At 43.4% G+C, this 21907-nt stretch overlaps 1 protein-coding gene across 9 annotated transcripts in view; it reads left to right on the plus strand.

Moving 5' to 3' along the window:
- PARP6 (poly(ADP-ribose) polymerase family member 6) overlaps positions 1–20571 on the plus strand; it is a 32166-nt gene extending 11595 nt beyond the window's left edge. For 3 of the 9 annotated variants that reach the window (XM_032174771.2, XM_032174772.2, XM_032174770.2), the window contains 15 exons: positions 466–616; positions 1798–1851; positions 3310–3405; positions 4003–4095; positions 4854–4979; positions 7219–7284; positions 8233–8300; positions 10477–10525; positions 10778–10887; positions 11644–11716; positions 12424–12493; positions 19053–19132; positions 19530–19593; positions 19765–19849; positions 20195–20571. In XM_032174771.2, the coding sequence (XP_032030662.1) occupies positions 466–616; positions 1798–1851; positions 3310–3405; positions 4003–4095; positions 4854–4979; positions 7219–7284; positions 8233–8300; positions 10477–10525; positions 10778–10887; positions 11644–11716; positions 12424–12493; positions 19053–19132; positions 19530–19593; positions 19765–19849; positions 20195–20297 (1288 nt within the window). In that variant the 3' untranslated portion in view covers positions 20298–20571. Of the gene's footprint in view, positions 1–465; positions 677–1797; positions 1852–3309; positions 3406–4002; positions 4096–4853; positions 4980–7218; positions 7285–8232; positions 8301–10476; positions 10526–10774; positions 10888–11643; positions 11717–12423; positions 12494–19052; positions 19133–19529; positions 19598–19764; positions 19850–20194 lie in introns of those variants that run through there. The other 6 variants (XM_032174769.2, XM_032174768.2, XM_032174765.2 and 3 more) reach the window with 5 other exon arrangements.
- The last annotated feature ends 1336 nt before the right edge of the window (positions 20572–21907 follow it).

Below are 21907 nucleotides of genomic sequence, written 5' to 3' on the forward strand. Positions count from 1 at the left end.
AGGCAAACACAAACCCGGATTTGTAGCTTCCCAGGAATCATTGTTGACAGTCAGATAGTCAATATTAGGCCCTTTAGGATGCAACTACTTCTTGCCTAGCGCAATGTTTAACAATCTCTCTCTCTCTATTTTTTTTTTCTCTCTCTCTCAGTAAGAAAAACAGGCAGCCTTTCCAAGGGATTATTCCATACTTAGCTTAGAAACATAATAACCTATCCTCTGCCTCTGCCCACCCTCAGTATCCCAATGTGAAGAACCCACAGATGATGACATAAAAATTTTAATTCAGATGCGTGATTTACTTGTTTTAATAGTGTTTAAGATACAGTGCAACTTTCCTCAGATATGAGTTTGTCTTTCTTTGGTTTGGAACTTTTGACTTAGGGCTCACTTATCTCCAGTCCCCTCTAGGGCTCCTATGAAATCCCCAGTTTTATCACTTCTCTTTGCTCTCTCTCTCTCCAGGTCTCCCAGTTTCCCTATCATACAGGACTCCATGCTGAAAGGCAAACTAGGTGTACCAGAGCTTCGGGTTGGGCGCCTCATGAACCGTTCCATCTCCTGTACCATGAAGAACCCCAAAGTGGAAGTGTTTGGCTACCCTCCCAGCCCCCAGGCAGGTCTCCTGTGCCCTCAGCACGTGGGCCTCCCTCCCCCAGCACGGACCTCTCCTTTGGTACATGGGCTGGGGAGGGTTTGACTTGGCTATCAGGAGGGTGGGAGTGGAAATGTGGGAGTGTAGTTTCTCAAAATGGGGTGGGGGTATGGTTGTCTAGGCATCATAAATCAAACCTAGGTATGTACCATGAGTGAGTAGAATGGAACACTTCTTTTTTTTGAGACAGGGTCTCACTCTGTCATCCAGGCTGGAGGGCAGTGGTGATCTCTGCTCACTGCAGTCTCTGCCTCCCAGGCTCATGATCCTCCTACCTCAGCCTGTCAAGTAGCTGGGACTATAGGCACGTGCCACAACTAATTTTTCATATTTTTGTAGAGACGGGCTTTTGCCATGTTGGCCAGGGTAGTCTTGAACTCCTGAGCTCAAGTGATCCACCTTCCTTCGGCTCCCAAAGTGCTGGGATTACAGGCATGAGCCACCATCCCAGCTGGAAAACATTTTCTAACAGTAGAAAACTTACGTCTAGGCCGGGCGCGGTGGCTCAAGCCTGTAATCCCAGCACTTTGGGAGGCCGAGGCGGGTGGATCACGAGGTCAGGAGATCGAGACCATCCTGGCTAACACGGTGAAACCCCGTCTCTACTAAAAATACAAAAAATTAGCCGGACATGTTGGCGGGCGCCTGTAGTCCCAGCTACTCGGGAGGCTGAGGCAGGAGAATGGTGTGAACCCGGGAGGCGGAGCTTGCAGTGAGCCGAGATCGCGCCATTGCACTCCAGCCTGGGGGACAGAGCATGACTCCGTCTCAAAAAAAAAAAAAAAGAAAACTTACGTCTAAACTGTCTGGCAAGCTTCTCTGATAGGCCATGAAGCAGAGAGTCTGGAGATGGGAATCTCAAGGAGAAGTCATGTGTGATTTTATTAGTTTGTGAGTAAGACTGTAGTTAACTGTAGCTGCTGTACTAACCTATTCCATCTACTTTGAAGGAGGGTTAAGGACAGGTGAGCCCCTTTCCAGAACCTTTGGCAAAAATGTCTAAAAGTCTCCTTTCCAGCTTCGGGATTCTGAGCTAGGGTTTAGCTGCTTTAGGAGAGTCCTAGGTGATGGGCAAGAGTCAGGTCTATCTAGGCCCCAGCTTCATAGGAGGTTCATGGGGTCTGCCTTTTTATTCTCACCAGGTCAGTGGTCACTGCAAGAACATTCCCACTCTGGAGTATGGATTCCTCGTTCAGGTAATCAAGTCAAAATCGTCACTCCAAAGCCCTTCCCTGTTGTCTGACCCATTTGGTCTGCTAACACCTCCCAGCTCCTCAATCAAATACTTCCTGAATTGCTTTGCTTCCAGAACTAATGGTAGAAGGAAAGAAGGCATTGTTCCCATCTTCAAGAACCTGACAGCATTACTAGAAAGACAATACTTACCACTTACGATCAAGTGCCAATGAGGCACTGCCAATTTTAAGTGTATGGGTGTCAAGACTCATATGACATGAGTTGAGAGTGAGATTGACACTAATTTCCTTAATGATTCCCAATAGCCCTTGCTCAAATGATCTTTAGTATTCTTCACAGACCCCTTTCACTGCTCAGCTACTACTGGTCATTTGCTTTTTAAAATCTCTTTATTCCCTGGGCATTCGTGCTTTCACTTTTGCATCTCTGTTAACCTTTGTTCATGTAATTCTTCCTATCTTCCTCTTGCCATCAAGAGTCAGTTGGCACCTTTTCCATAAAATTGCCATTACGCCAATGCATTACCTAGAAGTGATGTCTTCCCTCACTGAACTGTTACGATTTTTTTTGTTTCGTATGGCACCTATGTGTCGCATACTATGGGCTGCCTTGAACTGTTATTAATTTATAAACATGCCACATCTCTCCTATTGAAGTTCAGCTTCTGAGAAAACAACCTTTAATTTTATTTCATAATCAAGAAGACCTTTCACAGAGCTGAGGACATAATGGGCTTTCAGTAAATCTGCATTAAATGAATAAAGTCTCTTGCATGTCCCATTACCAGCCTAAAATCATGTGAAATGGGAAAAACTTGACTGATGCACAAAAGCTGTGTTAAGACAGGGTGTCATTAAAAAAAAAAAAAGTTGTAGGATATTGCTATATTAGTTCTGGATTTTCCTATCTTCCTAGCACAGAATTGTCTGTAGTTTTGACCAGTGGACTGGCTAATTGTTCTAGGTAGTTGAAATGGCTTCTCAGGACCTTCTGCCATCTAATTGATTGAATGCTTTCCTATCCCAGAGGGACAGCCTATAATTACAAGTACTTTTAATAGTTTGATTAGCACCCATTTTATATTTTTAAAATGCTTTCATGGACATCATCTCATTTCTTGCAATACCCCTATGAGGCGAATAATGCTCTGCTATATAAACAAAGAAACCAAGGCTCAGGTTAACTGACTTGCTTAAAATTATATATGCCATTAAGTATTAGAAGTAGGATGTTAACCCAGGTCTTCTCAATCAAACATCATGTTCTTATTTTTACTATACCATACAGTCTTAGCTCTGCAGTCAGGCCATCAGTTTAAGTACACAGCCTAAGAATATATCCTACCTTAGGCATGGGGCTGGGAGGATGGAGGGTAGCTGGAAAAAAAAGCTGAAATTATTTCCCATATCTGTGTGTGCCAGTACTTCCAAAAGACTTAGAATCTGTTCTTTTCCCAGATCATGAAGTATGCAGAACAGAGGATCCCAACATTGAATGAGTACTGTGTGGTGTGTGATGAGCAGCATGTCTTCCAAAATGGATCTATGCTGAAGGTATAGGTCCCTACTCTATGACCGTCTTCCTTAACCAGGTCCCCTTCACTTCTCTCCTTTATTTCCTTCTTCCTTGGTCTGTGGTCAAGGTAAAATTCTGTCTGTACACCCTGATACTCTAGAAATTGTTGATTTTTCTCAGAAAACAAATCTCAGCAGTACTGTTTAGAGAAATGAAGATACGAGAATATTTATTTAGGATAGAGTCCACCTGACATTTAAAAATGGGGATCAGATATTGACCAAGATGATTGGATATGATGCTGTCCTCAAGGACTCTTAAGTCCAGATGGGAGACAGACAAATCACAATGTATATTAAGTTTATAGAAGAGATATTAGCATTGTTAAAAATCAGGTGAGAGAACATCTGACTTCATAGGAAGATCAGGGAAGGCTTCATAGGAGAGACAGTGTTAACTCCCAAACTTATCAGTAAGGCATTTTAATTAAGACTTTATTGGTAGTTTTCTCCTGATATAGAGGGCCTCAAATTCCTACCCTGTTTTAGAGTTGTCTGAGGTCAAGACTGTCCCTCTCTGCCTACACCTTATTGCACACCCCATCCCACCACCATCTGTTTAATATACCCTTTCAGCCAGCTGTCTGTACTCGTGAACTATGCGTCTTCTCCTTCTACACACTGGGTGTCATGTCTGGAGCTGCAGAGGAGGTGGCCACTGGAGCAGAGGTATGGGGGAGGGAAACGTGGCTGGGGAATTGGGATCAAGAAAGACAGAGGAACCTAGCAATTTCATTCTTGGAATTTAACTTCCAAAAATGCTTTTGTATATAAGATATCCACTGTAGTATTGTTTATAAAATAAAAAATGGATACAACCCCATCTGTAGGGGCTCCAGTTAAAGAAATTATGGGATGTCCTTAGAGTAGACATACTATATAGGTATTATTTATGGACAGAAAATTTTAACATAGTTATATAAAAAAGCAAATACAACAGTATATGTAGTAAAATTGTCCATGTAAGAAAATAAAGGGCCAAGCACAGTGGCTGACACCTGTAATCCCAGTACTTTGGGAGGCTGAGATGGGAGGATGGCTTGAGCTCAGGAGGTCGAGGCTGCAGTGGGCCATGATCACGCCACTGCACTCCAGCCTGGGTAACAGAGTGAGCCCCTGTCTCTTTAAAAAAGAATGAGAGAGAAAGAAAAAATACTTCCGTAGGAAAATTATCTGGAAGGATATACATCAGACTCACTAGTACTTAGCTGTGAAGATTGAGATTAAGGGCAGGAAGATGGTTTTTTTATCTTTTCTTTAATTACTTTGGTATTACTTCAATTTTTATGAGCTTGTATTTTCTATTTTAAAAGCCTTAAACATATTTGCTTTTTAAAAGAACATCAGAGAGAAATACTGGATACTCTGTGACTGCCAGTACTGAGAAATCATTTAGCTTCTGCCCTGTTTTTTTCCTTTCCCCTAAGGTGGTGGATCTGCTGGTGGCCATGTGTAGGGCAGCTTTAGAGTCCCCTAGAAAGAGCATCATCTTTGAGCCTTATCCCTCTGTGGTGGACCCCACTGATCCCAAGACTCTGGCCTTTAACCCTAAGGTATGTTACTTGAGAAAGTCAGGGCTAAGGAACAGAAATGGTAAAAGATAGTGGGAGACTATGGGCTGACATTCTGGTATATACAGGGCTTGGCATAGGGACAGAATTCTTAAACTCTGTGATTTAGCTCTTTCAGTAAATAAATAGCCAAGTTTGACACAGAAAGGGGAGAAGAATTAATATTAGTTACATTATGATAGGGAAAAAGGGCTTTTGGAGCCAGACAGACCTGGATTCCATTTGAGATTCTGCTGCTCCCCATTTGAAGGGTATTAGGCAAGTCACTTAACCTTTCTAAACTTCAATCTCCTTATCTTGTAAAAAGGGATAATATTTATTTTGCAGATCATTATAAAAATGAGAAGTAGGGCCGGGCACGGTGGCTCACGCTTGTAATCCCAGCACTTTGGGAGGCCGAGGCGGGCGGATCACGAGGTCAGGAGATCGAGACCGAGACCATGGTGAAACCCCATCTCTACTAAAAATACAAAAAAATTAGCCAGGCGTGGTGGCGGGCGCCTGTAGTCCCAGCTACTCAGAGAGGCTGAGGCAGGAGAATGGTGTGAACCCGGGAGGCGGAGCTTGCAGTGAGCCGAGATTGCGCCACTGCACTCCAGCCTGAGTGACAGAGTGAGACTCCGTCTCAAAAAAAAAAAAAAAAAAAATGAGAAGTAGGCTGGGTGGGTGGCTCACGCCTGTAATCCCAGCACTTTGGGAGGCCGAGGCGGGTGGATCACAAGGTCAGGAGATCGAGACCATCCTGGCTAACATGGTGAAGCCCCGTCTCTACTAAAAAATACAAAAAATTAGCCAGGTGTGGTGGTGGGCGCCTGTAGTCCCAGCTACTCGGGAGGCTGAGGCAGGAGAATGGCGTGAACTCGGGAGGCGGAGCTTGCAGTGAGCTGAGATCATACTACTGCACTCCAGCCTGTGCGACAGAGTGAGACTCCGTCTCAAAAAAAAAAAAAGAAAAGAAAAAGAGAAGTAATATATGTAAAGTACTGTTTTAGGGTTTTCCAGAGAAACAGCCAATAGGAGATATATATGGAGAGAGAAGGAGAAAGAGGTTTATTATAAGGAATTGCCTCACATAATTATGGAGGCTGAGAAGTCCCAACATCTTACAGTTAGCAGGCTGCAGACCCAGGAGAGCCAGTGGTATAGTTGTAGTCCCAGTCCCAAGGCTTGAAAATCAGAGAGTGGGCTGGGCGCAGTGGCTTCTGCCTGTAATCCTAGCACTTTGGGAGGCCAAGGCAGGCGGATCACTTGACTGGAGTGAGGAGTCAAAGACCAGCCTGGCCAACATGGTGAAACCCCATCTCTACTGAAAATACAAAAAATTAGCCAGGCATGTTGGTGGGCGCCTGTAATCTCAGCTACTTGGGAGGCTGAGGCATGAGAATCGCTTGAACCCAGGAGGCAGAGGTTGCAGTGAGCCGGGATCGCACCACAGCACTCCAGGCTGGGTGACAGAGAGAGACTGTGCCTCAAAAAAACAAACAAAACCAAAAAATCAGAGCCAATGGTGTAAGTTCTAGTCTGAAAGCCTGAAGGCTCAACATCCAAGAAGAGTCCATTGTTTTTTTAGTTCAAATCCAAAGACTGGAAAAGACTGATAATCCAACTTAAGCAATCAGGCAGGAGGAATACCCACAAACTCTACAAACTCATGGCGGGGTGGGGCAGAGGAGTCAGCCTTTTTGTTTTATTCTGGTCATTGATCGATTGGATAAGGCCCTTCCACATTAGGGAGGACAATTTGCTTTACTCAGTCTGCTGATTCACATGTTAATCTCAACCAGAAACACCCTCACAAACACACCCAGAAATAATGGTTGACCAGATGAGTGGGTACCTCATGGCCCAGTCAAGTTAACACACAAAATTAACCATCACAAGTACCCAGCATAGTACCTCACTATTACTGTCATTACTATACAGAGTATATATGTTATTTAGTCCTCAGAACATTTCTATGGGGGTGATAGGAGTTAATCTTCACTTGCATAAAGGGATGCTAAAGGTTCTAAGAGGCCAAATAACTTACCCTATTACTCCCAGCTGATAAAAGAGAACTAGCATGTGACCCCAGAACTGTCTGACATTAATGCTCTTTCCATGACATACTATTGTTTCCTTGGGCCTAGACTTTTTTGGTACATCTAGCCCCTTTTCATCGCATCTTACTTTCCTCCACTTTTCTTTATTTGGTTCTTCTCTTCCCATTGATTCTCCACAGAAGAAGAATTATGAGCGACTTCAGAAAGCTCTGGATAGTGTGATGTCTATTCGGGAGATGACCCAGGTATTCTGCCTTCTCTGTCCCCTCTCCTCTGCCTGCCCAGTTCAAGTGTCCTATTCTGTTTGTAATTTGTGGGAGTGGGATGAAGATTTAGAGATGCTACTCATTGTATTTTTTTTTTTCAGTCTTTCCTCTTTAGCCTTCCCAATTCCTGTTCTCCGTTTTGTTAGCTCTGTTACTCTTCTTTATTCTCTTTAGTCTTTGTGTCTCAATCTTTACCTTTGCTGTTAATTCCTTTATAAGTTGTTCATATTTAATGTTTTGCCATAATTCTTAGGGAGTTAAGAAGTGAAGGAAAGACCTCTGCCCAGGGTTGGGAGGGTGAGGAGGAGGGGGGCTTGAAGGTAAGGAACTAGACACAGGGGCCTACATCTTCTATCCTTCTAGGGGTGGGGCAGCCACATGGAGCAGTGACCATCCTTTGACTCAAGGCTGTCCCTCACCAGACTTCCCCACCCCTCGTCTGCAATCTGCATGAATAGACATTCATTTGTACTCATTTACAGGTGGGCCTCTTCTCAGCAAATCCTGTATATCACAGTTGAGATTTACACATAAGATACACCTAGGAGGAATGATTTACTTGTCAGGAGGACGCTTTGCTTTATTTAAAGATTTACCACAGGATTCTTTAGCCTAATCTTCTTGGGACATTGATTTTATTAATTTTTTGATTTACAATCAACTTTTTAGGGCTGTAGGAATTGCATAAAATGAGGGAGACCCACCTGCATGTTGTTTTGTAAGCATCTTCAGTCATTTTCATATTTATTTATGAGTCTTCCCAGCCTGACTAGGGCTCCTTGAGGGTGGGAACCTTATCTCCTTTTTCCTCTATGTGGCCTTTGGTGCCTACCTTGCCCTGGACCCGAATAGTTACTCTGTGAAAAGCAGAAAGCAGGTAGGCTCCCACCTCTCCAGGGAGATAACGTTATGGCCATTGTCTTTCAGGGCTCATATTTGGAAATCAAGAAACAGATGGACAAGTTGGATCCCCTGGCCCATCCTCTCCTGCAGTGGTATGGATAGAATGGCTCATCCTTCTTGGGTTATGAGGAGGGAGGGAGTTATTGGACATGGAACCTGTACCTTCTTTTAGTGGTGGTTTCAACATCCTTCCCAAGGTTATAGGCAGTAATGGCTGCTTTTTCTTGGAGTTTGTTGATATACCTTGCCTTGAAAATAACACATCCTACAAAAAGCCCACAAATTCTGACATGATTTTTCTTTTAAAAAATTTATTTTTAATCTTGTTTTAATTGTTTCTTTTTTTTTTTTTTTTTTTTTTGAGATAGGGTCTCACTCTGTTGCCCAGGCTAGAGTGCAGTGGTGCGATCATGGTTCACTGTAGCCTTGCCCTTCAGTGCTCAAGTGATCCACCTCAGCCTCCCCAGTAGCTGGGACCACAAGCATGCGCCACCACACCCAGCTAATTTTTTTTTTTTTTTAATAGAGATGGAGTCTCCCTATGTTGCCCAAGCCAGTCTTGAACTCTTGGGCTCAAGTGATCCTCCTGATTGGCTTCCCAAAGTGCTGGGATTACGGCCGTGAGCCACGATGTGCAGCTGACATGATTTTTCAAGTTCTCTTTAGGTGTTCCATGTTTCGCAGTAGGTTTTGTTGTTTGTTTCCTTTTTTGGTTTGTTAATTTATTTTTTAAATTGACAAATAGAAATTATAGGGCCGAGCACGGTGGCTCACACCTGTGAGCCCAATACTTTGGGAGGCCGAGGCGGGCGGATCACCTGAGGTTGGGAGTTCGAGACCAGCCTGACCAACATGATGAAACCCCATTTCTACTAAAAATACAAAATCAGCCGGGCATGGTGGCCCATGGCTGTAGTCCCAGGCAGGAGAATCGCTTGAACCCGGGAGGTGGAGGTTGCCGTGAGCTGAGATTGTGCCATTACACTCCAGCCTGGGCAACAAGAGCCAAACTCTGTCTCAAAAAAAAAAAAAATTACATATATTGTGTACAACATGATGTTTTGAAATATGTGTACATTGCAAAATGGTTCAGTAGAGCTAATAAGCATATGCGTTATCTCGCATATGTATTTTTTGTGGTGAGAACACTTAAAATCTATTACTACAGTGATTTTCAAGAATAGTACACATTGTTACTAACTATAGTCACCACCAATAGGTTTTTGTGTCCTTTGCATGTAGAAATTAACACTGTTAACTAAGTTTTCTTTGCATCCAGAGAGGTCTGTCTCTTCCTGCTATCCCCTTGCCCTGTCTCTGGGCCTCCTTGATGATATAGAATGTCCAGAGCCTTGAGGCACTATTGCTGTGCTCTTCTCCTAGCCAAGATTTTGACTGTCCCTGCTGCCATCTGTTCCTGATCTCAATTTCTGTTGTTTTCCTGACATAGCTTTCCCTTTCTAGTTTGCCTCCCTCTTCCTAGTCAGCCTTCAGTACTTCCTCAGTGCAACAGCTTTCTCCCTCTTAGCCTGAGGAATAACTAGGCATAGACCATCTGCGGTGGCATCACAGGTACATAGATGAGGCACAAAAAACAAAGACAACAGCAAACTGTATCCACATGGGAGATAGTGCTCTCTTGCTGAGCCCTCAGTGTTTTATGTCTGTTCTCTTCTATCTTCTGTGTTCAGCCTGTATAGAGCTTAGTCTGTCCTTGACTCCTAAGGAAGTTCATTCTAGTTTCTTCTGTTTCTTTTTCCAGCCTAGACAGTAACTTTGTCTCCATTTCTCTCCATTCCTGAGAGCTTTCATGTTTTCTCTTAAGCTCAGGAAGGATGGCTTCTGAACCCAGGTCTGAATCTGAGTCTAAATCCCAGGTATAAGTTGTCACCATTCTAATTCAGACCTCTTCTTTCTGTTTTTTCTTTTCTTTTTTTGTAGGTGACCTCTGTGCTCTTCCTTTTGTTCTACCCTTTTTACTCCCTACTTGTAGCAGCCCTCCTCCCACCCCTTTTTTTTTCATCCATTGTTTAACTCCCCAATAATTAGCTTGTGTCTGGTCACTACCTTCATTTTTACTTTTTTATTCACAAGCATTATCACCCACAAGAATATCCAGATAGTGACCTTGACGTTTCACACAATTTGGACAGCCCAGTAATCCTTGTTTATCCTCCTAAAGGCAGAGGAAGACTGGCTTGTTCAGGAAGGATAGCTTAAATACATAATTATTCTATCCTTTTTATTTTTTTCTCTGTTTCTTCCCAGGATCATCTCTAGCAACAGGTCACACATTGTCAAACTACCTCTCAGCAGGGTAAGTGACCATTCTCCCTCTAAATGCTTTAAATTTCTGGTGAGGGGCAGGGAGGGGCTGTAAGCCAGCTAACCATATTGGTCCTAGATCTGCCTACTTTGCTCTGTCCATCAACTTAGTCTTTGGGCCTTAGCATATTTCCCTTGTGTGGGGTTAATGCAAGCCTGATTTTTTTCCCTATCCCCAACCCTTCCCTCCCTGATCTCGATTTCTGCTCTGTTTTCCTGATTCCACCCCCACCCTGGGCAGCAGCTGAAGTTCATGCACACCTCACACCAGTTCCTCCTGCTGAGCAGCCCTCCTGCCAAGGAGGCTCGGTTCCGGACCGCCAAGAAGCTCTATGGCAGCACCTTTGCCTTCCAGTGAGGAGGCTGGGGGCTGGGCAGTGGGGGTGGTGAGGGGGCGGGGATGAGCAAGAAGAATGCGCTTGAGATATGAGTTTGTGTTACATGTGTCCATCAACCAGTCAGCAGATACTTACTAAATGCTATTGTGGTAGGTGCTATAAAGGACAAAAAGGTACATATAACGTGGTCTTTATTCTCAAACTATTTATGATGTAGTTGAGGAAAAATGACATTTACATGTGAAAAGATGTGGCTGAAGAAATAGATTGGAGAGAACAGATCTGAAAGCTACTTTGATGGAAAAATCCACTATTTATGCCTGATTTTGAGAGGAGGGAAAAAGAAAGAAAGAGAGGTATTAAAGAGAACTTATAGGGAGTGGTAGCACCCTTTTCTTAAAATAGAACATGAAGTCAGAACTGGAAGCCATATTTGGGGTCAGTGATAAATTTGTTGATTTTCAGATGAATTTATTGAATTTGAAGTGTCAGGAGAATAGGCAAATAAAAATACTGAACCAGCAGTTGAGGATTTAGGATGGGAGTAGCTGAAGCACCAAAGAGAGGATGGGACTGGAAATAGAGACGTAGAGTTTAACCACACACACACATCTTGCGTGCCAGTGACCGTATCCATGTGCATGTCCATCACTAGGTGTACCTGTCCATCTTCATGTCCTGTGTGGGTGAGAATGGGTGGGAATGGCAGTCTTGGGCGTGTTCCTGGGAACCTCATATCAGAAGGAGACATGGATTCTACCCTGCCTTACAGTGGGTCCCACATTGAGAACTGGCATTCGATCCTGCGCAATGGGCTGGTCAATGCATCCTACACCAAACTGCAGGTGAGGCTGTGCCCCTTTCTCCTATATTTCTACCCGTTCCCTTCCCTACTCAGTTCTGTGGAAGGCTGCTCTAGAGTAAGCTGTTTTTGCCTCAGTGTCCTCAAGCCTAACCTGTCTTGTGGAGTTCCCTAGAGAGGAAGTTAGAACTGTATGAATAGAGAACGTGGCTGTTGTGTATTTGATCTCAGGCTGCGTTTTTTTGGTGGTTTGGGGAATGGGAATGTACTTGTAAGCAGGAATATGGAATTGCTGATTGTAGCCACTGTGATGAATTAATCTATTAGAGCTTTTCAATTTATGTGGCTATTCATTCAAGGAGTACATATGGGAGACTTGTTTCTATGCCCTGAGAGACTCCAGGGAGTGTGTATTGGCCCTCCTTCTGGCTACCCATTCTGTAGTTCCTCTTTTTTGGAATCTGCATATGTACCAAGGCCTGGAGACAGGAAAATGAATGCTGAGGGACTGACTCAGTGGTTCTACCATTTCCCACTCTCCAATGCATCAGTTATGTGGCACTTCATAGGCAAGCAGGTTAACCTGCATCCGCTTTTCAGCCAGTTGGCTTTCTGAGAATAGGTGCTTAGGGTTACTTGAATGAGAAGGTAGAAGGAGGGACAGAGGGCTGGATAAGCCTTGCTGCTGCCTAATAAATAGCCATGGGAGGGCCCAGGCTCATATTACTCATCCTGGTGTTTCCCTGCAAGCTGCATGGAGCAGCCTATGGCAAAGGCATCTACCTGAGCCCCATCTCCAGTATTTCCTTTGGATACTCAGGTAAGAAATATTCTGTGGCCACCTTGACTCTATTTACATTGCCTCCGTTTGTGAATACATGATTTGTGCTGTCTGTTCCTCCCTCATTATGGATACTTGGTCTGTGTCAGCTCTCCCCGATCATGGATACATATTCTCTCTCTCTCTCTACATTTTCTTATTAGAAATTTAGATTCTTTACAAGGGGAGGCCAGTTATTGTTAAAAATGATGGTTTTATTCATAGCAGGGGCTTGGCCCCGGGAATGGGTGGAGGAATAACAGGGACATAACAAGGCTTTTTGTAGAACACATGTTTGGTGTTGGCAATTATAGATTGTGTTTGTGTATACTTGTACATATAAGTTTACATGTGAAAACATCTGAAGGCTTGCGTCCTTTCCATTGGCTTATATTTCTAGAGACATTGTTCTTCTCTATTCTCAACCGTCTTTTAAAATTTAAACTGTCTATAATCTTACACTATTATATTAGTCACATTGAATGCAAGATGAAGCATTTTATTCTAAAGGTGAGGTCCAGATTCTAATCAGGAGATCAGTCCAGCTCAGAAAAGGAAATCTGATTTAGAGTTCTCTCAGTCTTCCTGGCTCATGTCTTAGTTCCTTTTCAGTCTGCTTTTGTGCTTGTTTGATGTAATCTCTTTACAAGGTATAGTCACCATGTAGTTGCATGTTCACCACATGAAGGGGATTGTGCTAGATTCTTAATAGATTATTACTTGATATCCTGTAGTAATTTGTAACTGTTACAAAGATCAGAAAATGTAGTGTCATCAGGAAGCTGAGGCAGGAGAATCGCTTGAACCTGGGAGGCGGAGGTTGCAGTGAGCTGAGATTGCGCCACTGCACACCAGTCTGGTTGACAGAGGGAGACCCCGTCTCAAAAAAAAAAGAAAAAAGAAAGTGCCAGAATCAGAGGCCTAAAAACATCTCTAACAACAGAATAAACCAAACAAAATAGAAGAAAGGAGATAATACAGGTAAGAACTAACACCTGTGAAATAAAAATAGGTACAATAGATAGTACCAAAAAAGTCCAAAGATGATTTCAAAGAACTAACAGAACAGATAAACCCTGGTTAGATTAAGAGAAAAAGGACACAAATAATATAATCACCAAAAAAAGCAGTACAACTATAGATACAGCAGAATTTAAAAAGGTAATAAGGCGGGGCATGGTGGCTCACACCTGTAATCCCAGTACTTTGGGAGGCTGATGTGGGCAGATCACTTGAGGTCAGGAGTTCAAGACCAGCCTGGCCAACATGGTGAAATCCTGTCTCTACTAAAAATAGAAAAATTAGCCAGGCATAGTGGCATGCGCCTATAATCCCAGCTACTTGAGAGGCTGAGGCAGTAGAATCGCTTGAACCCAGGAGGCAGAGGCTGCCGTCAGCCAAGATCAAACCAGTGCACTCCAGCCTAGACAACAAAGCAAGACTCTGCCTAAAAAAAATAAATAAATAAAAAGTAATAAGAGAGTTCTCTACACTATGCTAATAATTTAAAAACTTTGATAAAATGGATAATTTCCTAGAAAAAGATAACAAATCTGACAAGAAATAGCCTGTATAGTCATAATACTATAAAAGAAATAGAAATTGTTTAAAAATTTCCACACACAAAATAAACCTCACCAAGCCCAGATAGTTTTACAAATTAATCTTAAACTTTCAAGGAACAAATTATTTTAGTTTTATCCAAAGTCTTCCAGAGAATAGAAAAAATGGAATTACAAATCATAAAAGATTGATAAATTTGACTATATTAAAATTAAAAACTTCTGGCTGGGCACAGTGGCTCACACCTGTAATCCCAACACTTTGGGAGGCTGACGTGGGAGGATTGCTTGAGCTCAGGAGTTCAAGACCAGCCTGGGCAACAGGCAATACCCCATCTCTGCAAAAAAATAAAAATAACCATGTCTGGCGGTATGTGCCTGTAAGTCCTAGCTAGTCAGGAGGCTGAGGCAGGAAGATCACTGAGCCCAGGAGGTTGGAGCTGCAGTGAGCCAAGATCATGCCACTGTACTTCCAGCTTGGGCAGTAGAGCCAGACCCTGTCTCAAAAAAGAAAAAAAATTTAAAACTTATATTCTTCAGAAGACACCCTAAAGAAAGTGAAGAGACAGGCTACAGACCGACAGAAGACATTTGCAGCACATACAACCACAAAAGATTAGTAATAAAAATGTATTTTTTGGCTGGGTGCGGTGGCTCACGCCTGTAGTCCCAGCACTTTGGGAGGCTAAGGCAGGCAGATCACCTGAGGTTGGGAGTTTGAGACCAGCCTGACCAACAGGGAGAAACCCCATCTCTACTAAAAATACAAAAAAAATTAGCCAGGTGTGGTGGCACATGCTTGTAATCCTAGATACTCAGGAGGCTGAGGCAGGAGAATCGTTTGAATCCAGGAGGCAAAGGTTGCAGTGAGGTGAGACTGCGCCATTGCACTCCAGCCTGGGTGACAGAGCAAGACTCCATCTCAAAAAAAATAATAATAATAAATATGTTCACTAAGAAGAGGGAAGTCCCAGAAGACAGAGTGAGACTGTGATGCCTTTTTTATATTGTTCAAAATCAAAATTAAACATTGTTTAGGCATATATATGTGTATTATGTGTGTGTGTGTGAAAACTAAAGGAAAAAGGAAAAACAAAAGAATAATAACTCAAATTGCAGGATAGTGATTACCTCCAAAGGGAGGCAGATAGTTAGATGTAAGTCACTGGTAATGTTTTAGATTTAGAATTTAGTTCTTTGATAGGGTCTCTGGGTATTCATTGTCTTATTAAAAAATAATAATGAGACTGGGCATGGTGGCTCACGCCTGTAATCCCAGCACTTTGGGAGGCCAAAGCAGGCGGATCACGAGGTCGAGAGTTCGAGACCAGCCTGACCAACATGGTGAAACTCTGTCTCTACTAAAAATAGAAAAATTAGCTGGGCGTGGTGGCACACACCTGTAGTCCCAGCTACTCAGGAGGCTGAGGCAGAAGAATCGCTTGAACCTGGGAGGTGGAGGTTGCAGTGAGGTGAGATTGTGCCACTGCACTCTAGCCTGGGCAACAGAGTGAGACTCCATCTCAAAAAAACAAAACAAAATAATAATGTGTCATGAAACAAAGATTATAATTAATCCACACAGGGCAAGTGACCAACACATATTTGTTGAATATATGAGTGGATCTTACTCTGTGTGCCTGGCATCCAAAGTGGGGTTAGGGTTGGAATAGTCTTTTTGATTTGTCTGGATTCTTCACTGTTTATCTTTGTCTCAGCCTAAGCATCCCTCTGATTAAGTTCTTTTGTCTTTCCAAGTAGTGAGATTCTCATGGTTCTTGTTGCCCACTGAGATTCTTCTTTTGTTTTCTCCCTATGCCCTCCCTTTCTTTCTCTTTTCTCCCCCTGGCCTTTGTTTACTACCAAGTGCCTAAATACCTTTAGTGACCAGATGAAGCCAGAAATCTCTGTTGACCTCTCGTCTTTCTTCATCACTTAACCGATTACATAAAGATATCATAGACACCTTTCATCTCCCTCTCTCAAAGGGCAATTGATTATAGATACAAAATGCAATTGAATTTTACTATTGGAGTTACAGATCATCTAATCCCTTATTACTTTACAAATAAGAAAGCTGATATACAGAAAAGTTAAATGATTTTCTCATGGTCACACAGCTATGAGTAGCAGAGATAGGGCTGCAATCCAGGTCTCCTAATTTCTAGGCCATTGTTGTTATCACTATATGATATGGTTTGGCTGTGTCTCCACCCAGATCTCATCTTGAATTCCCATGTGTTGTGGAAGGGACCCAGTGGGAGGTAACTGAATCATGGGGGCAGGTTTTTATTTTTTTATTTTTATTTTGTTTTTTTTGAGACAGAGTCTCACTCTATCGCCCACGCTGGAGTGCAGTGGCACGGTCTCGGCTCACTGCAAGCTCTACCTCCCGGGTTCATGCCATTCTCCTGCCTCAGCCTCCTGAGTAGCTGGGACTACAGGTGCCCACCACCACACCCAGCTGATTTTTTTTTTGTATTTTTAGTAGAGATGGGGTTTCACCATGTTAGCCAGGATGGTCTCGATCTCCTGACCTCGTGATCCACCTGCCTTGGCCTCCCAAAGTGCTGGGATTACAGGCGTGAGCCACCGTGCCTGGCCCATGGGGGCAGGTTTTTCCAGTGCTGTTCTTGTAATAGTGAATAAGTCTCATGAGATCTGATAGTTCTATAAGGGGGGAGTTTCGCTGCACAAGCTCTCTCTTTGGCTGCCACCATCCATTTAAGATGTGACTTGCTCCTCCTTGCCTTCCATCATGATTGTGAGGCCTCCCCAGCCATGTGGAACTGTAAGTCCATTAAACCCTTTTTTCTATGTAAATAAATTACCAAGTCTTGGATATGTCTTTATCAGCAGTGTGAAAATGGACTAATACACTATATTAGACTGACAGAGTAGGCCTTGCTTGAATGATGGGTCTCTGAGGGCCCTATAGATACGTGAGTACGTATAATGGGATGTTGGGGGAGATGTGTGCAAATGTTCCACTTACTGTAGTTACTCCAGCATTTGACCAACTGTCTTGTATGTTTTCTTCTACGCTATTCTGCTCTGGTTTTCTGTTTTTTCTTTCTCACACTATCTTTAGCCTAATGGCATTGGGTGCCCTCTGGAAGTGGGGGTTGGTGTAAATAGGGTTCATATATCTAGTAGAGGTTCCAGTGACTTGGCTATAAAGTTCATGTTGAAAATAGGGGACAATGAAAAAGGAGGTGATATACTCCATCTGTTTGTTTAGTCTTGTTTAGGGACTTCTGTTAAGTGCATACTCCGGACACAAAACTTCTAGGGATTATTCTAGCCACCACGATCTCAGGGTCTGGGCTCAGGAAATGGACAATCATTGGATCAGTATGGAAAGGACAGTGTACAACAGGATTGAGGTGGGACAAGATTTGGGTTATATCATAAGGGCCATCTCTAAGACCTGCCAGAGAAATGAGATTGTTCTTTATTATCTTCTTATCTGCCTCCTCTGGAGTATAACCTGAATGGGAATTTTACTTTTTGTCACTGACATACCCAATTTGAGAGAAGGTCATGATGTTTGGATGGAGAGCTGAACCTAGTTAAGGCTAATGGGGAAGGTGTAAACAGGGGTTATGAGTACCTGTCCTGTATAAGGAAGAAATTGGCAATTCAAGCCTTGAGGCTCTTGGTGTCCTGAGTTTTGTTCAGGCCCTACCTAAATCTGTCATGAGACTTGAGTGTAAATACATGATGAATTGACAGCCTGAGCAGTGCAGAATGTCAGTTCAACAGCTATCACTCTGTTTCTACACCATGGCTATCAGAAAACCAAGAACTGATCAGAGTGGAGTTAATAATAATAGAAAGTTCCAGGGTAGAGTGGTGAGAGTGCTTATGACCTGTAATGTTAGCATCATCTCCATCTTCATTTCTCTCTCTGGTGGACACACACACACACAGGCACGTGTGTCCACACACGTGTACACGCTTTTATCCCTAACTGTGGTAAGATTGGGCCTATGATAAAGCTGAGTACAGAGACTTAACATCCTATCCTCAAACCAAAAAGAGTGAGGAGTGGGAGTACACAAGCACATTTTCATATCTAAATAAGAAAAGTCCAAATTGAGTCTCTAAATGTTATAAACAGGGGTAAGGAAGGTAGAGAGTTTAGATAATGTGGAAACTAGAAGGAATGGGTACTTCTTTCTCAAGCCTGGGAAGACTTTTTGAAGTAGGATTCTTCAAGGTAGTTGCCATTGTGATTTCCTGTACAAAATTATTCATCACTTAACTGCTGATGCTTTTCTCTTGAATGACTGGTCAGATTTTTAATGTAACTTTGAGACTAGAGCAAGTCTGACTTGTTCTGCTTGCTTCCTTTCCGTTCATGTCACTCATCCAGGCACTTGACACCAAGGTATTGATGTCCCACTCTCTTGGGCCCCTCATTCCTGGCTGATTTCATGTGCTACTCCCCTATCTTAGAACCCTGCAGTGGTTCCCTAATGTTCTGAGGATAGACTTTAGTTGCCTTAACATGGCCTGCAAAGCCTGCTTGATCTGATCTTAGCTTGCCTCTTCTACATCATTTCTCGCCACTCCTCTGCAATTCACTATTCTCTATGCAACTAACACACACTACCTTATCTTTCCTTCAGGCCTTCTGTATCCTATTACTTCTGCCCAGACACTTCCCCGCTGTTTATTTAATTAACTCTTCCTAATCCTGCAGTTCTCAGTCTAGCTGTCACCACATGACTTCTTTAAACTCTTAGGCTAGGCTAGTTGCCCTCCTCTAGGCTCACACCATGCTCTATAATCTGCATCACAACCCCTTACCATACTGTGTTGTAATTACTTGTTCTTGCTTGTAATTTCCAGCAGACTAAATTCTGTGGGGGGAAAATACCTTGTTTGTTTTATTCTCTGCTGTTTTGATGAGCATCTAGCTCAGTGCTGGGACATAGTAGGCACTTTAGAAAATTTTTGATAAATGAAGTGGGTGTATTGTTCTGTGACAGGAATGGGAAAAGGACAGCACAGGATGCCCTCCAAGGATGAGCTGGTCCAGAGATACAACAGGATGAATACCATCCCCCAGGTATTGGAACTGTTCTAATGAGGCAGGACCTTTCCCTGGGGCTAATTTAGGCTCCAGAGCTGGACAGGGAAACAGTGGGGTGAGAATGGGTTGGGGAGTGATTTGAAGATCATTTAAAGGAATCAGGTATGTTCTAAAGTGAACACGTCTGGAGTCATATGTAGCTGAAGTCATGAGTATAAAAGCAGAGGCTGAGTTTAGATGAAAATGTAAAGATGGAAGCTGTGACCCTATCCACATCGATTATGGGAAAGCAGAATTTTCGGGGGTGGGGGGGAGTTGCGGGGAGCCCAGGATATCTCTGATCCCCACTCCCAATCATCAGCTAACCAGCCTCTCTAGGGAAAGCTGTACCCATCTACCTGGCTCTGGTCTCCTTTGCCTCCTTCTCTTCCAGACCCGATCCATTCAGTCAAGGTTCCTGCAGAGTCGGAATCTAAACTGTATAGCACTTTGTGAAGGTAGGTAGCTTGCCCATGTCCTGTTTTTCTGGGTCTCTAACCTTTGTTTCTGATGTAATTTTGGCACATGATCTGGCCAAGAGTGATGTTGAAGTGGCATGGCTTCCTTCTCTTGCCTGGACTCCGTGCCTTAAGTATTGTAGCTATGATTTCTGGCCCTTTTTCTCCCAGTGATTACATCTAAGGACCTCCAGAAGCATGGGAACATCTGGGTGTGCCCTGTATCCGACCATGTCTGCACAAGGTTCTTCTTTGTGTAAGTCTCGGAGGGACTCTGGGGATTACTTGAGGAGTGAGGTTGGGGGTGTGATGGTGCGTGGCTACTGGGAAAAGTCTATTTCTGTTATCTGAGACATGTCCTTGGCTACCTGAGTGGAGCTGTCACTGGGACTTTACCATTGGAGAATGGGAATGGGTATAGATTGTTGGGATCTATCTAGAGGAAACCAGATAAGCTGAATATCTTCCACTATGAAGAGCAGTGAGAAAGGGCTTTGACTTCTGGGATGGGATGGCCATGCCTTGAAATACAGTTCCACTGATTGATGTTATTCTGGTATTGTTCTCCCTCTTATGCTCACACTTGCCCTATCTTTGGCAGATATGAGGATGGTCAGGTGGGCGATGCCAACATTAATACTCAGGACCCCAAGATACAGAAGGAAATCATGCGTGTGATCGGAACTCAGGTTTACACAAACTGAGGGGGCCCCAGCCCTCGTACCACCCCTGTTACCCCAGGATCCATCTGCCCTCATAAAAGTGTTCAGGTACAGCAGCTGAGGCTGCCCTGAGGAATCAAGGGGCCATTACCAAGGGGCAGGAAAAGGATATGTAAGAGGTGGCCTTCATGGTGGAGCCTGACCCAAGAACTACTCCACATTTCGATGGCCCAGACTGACTCCATCCCCTAACTTTCCCTTTGACTTCACCCTGTTTGTAAATAAAACAATAAAATGGAAGGTGCTGTGGACTGGATATGATCACTGTGGTTTGACTAGCCTTGGAGCAGCACCTGCCCCAAGCCCTCACAAGGGGCAGGGTGTGGGGAGACTGGAATATCCTGTGGGTTGGGACTGTTTATGTTGCATGGTATCAAACTTGTGTCCATTTATTGTAGTATACTACAGATGTGTCAGCTTTTTAATCAGTGGATTAAAGGGAAACTTATCAGTTGTGCAGATGAAACAAACCGAGAATATAGAATACCACTAATGACTATTAGTCAAAATTTAAAAGGGCCCTTGAGGCCAGAGCAGCTAAGATTTACTGCCTTTAGGGCCTATTGCTTTCTGCACAAACCTGCCCAGTCTCCCTTGCTCTATATCTCAGGAACTGGGCCCCTACTCTCTTTCTCCTCCAACCTATTTCTTCAGGGTAAGTGAGGTTAGGGGAGAACTGGTGGGAGCGGGAAGTGGGGTTTGTCTCTAAGTCGAAATCTATGAAGACATCCTAAGGGAATGCAGCTTCACTTAATGAAACAATGCAATTTCACCAAGGTTAGCAAGGTGGTAAAGGAAGGCAGCTCTTTCTAGGAAACCTAATTGTTTTAGTGAATTTTTTCTTCTCCCTGTTGAAATTCCCATTTCAGCCTTTTGCTGGCCTTTCAGGCTGTGCTTCATGTACCCCAAATCCTTAGTTATAAGCATAGCTGAGTCAGTTGGACATTTCCAAATATTTTGTGAAAAAAAATTTTTTTTTAGACAGGGTCTTACTCTGTTGCCTTGACCTCCCAAGCTCAGGTGATCCTCCCACCTCAGCCTCCCAAGTAGCTGGGACCACAGGCAGGTGCCACCACGCATGGATAATTTCCATACTTTTTGGAGAGATGGCGTTTCACCATGTTGCCCAGGCTGGCCTCCAACTCCTGGGCTCAAGCCATCTGCCTGTGTCGGCCTCTCAAAGTGCTGGGATTACATACTTTATGAAATATTAATGAAGAAAAACAGGAGTATAAGCACAGAGAATACAAAAAGCATTAAATAAGCCTGGCATTTCAAGGATAGGGTTTTTTAATCTGTTGTAGTTTGATTTTACAAAGCACACTCTAGACTACCTGTTGTCTTTCATTACCTTCACTGTACTTTAGAGGTACCTTCTTGCCTGGGTACCTTACCCTGGTTTTCAGTTCCTGACCTGCTTTAACATGCAAGTACCATTCTTAAGGTCCATCCCTCTAGAAGCTGTTTCGTAAACTTTGCTCATTCTTGATCAACACTAATACATTCTAATTTACAAGTCTCCTAAGCCCTCTTCTCCCATTCTGGTTTCAAGTCTAGGAAATAACCTCTTCATCAAGTAAATGACCTCATCA

The sequence above is a fragment of the Hylobates moloch genome, unplaced genomic scaffold (genome assembly GCF_009828535.3).
Source record: "Hylobates moloch isolate HMO894 unplaced genomic scaffold, HMol_V3 SCAFFOLD_14, whole genome shotgun sequence".
Taxonomy (NCBI): Eukaryota; Metazoa; Chordata; class Mammalia; order Primates; family Hylobatidae; genus Hylobates; species Hylobates moloch.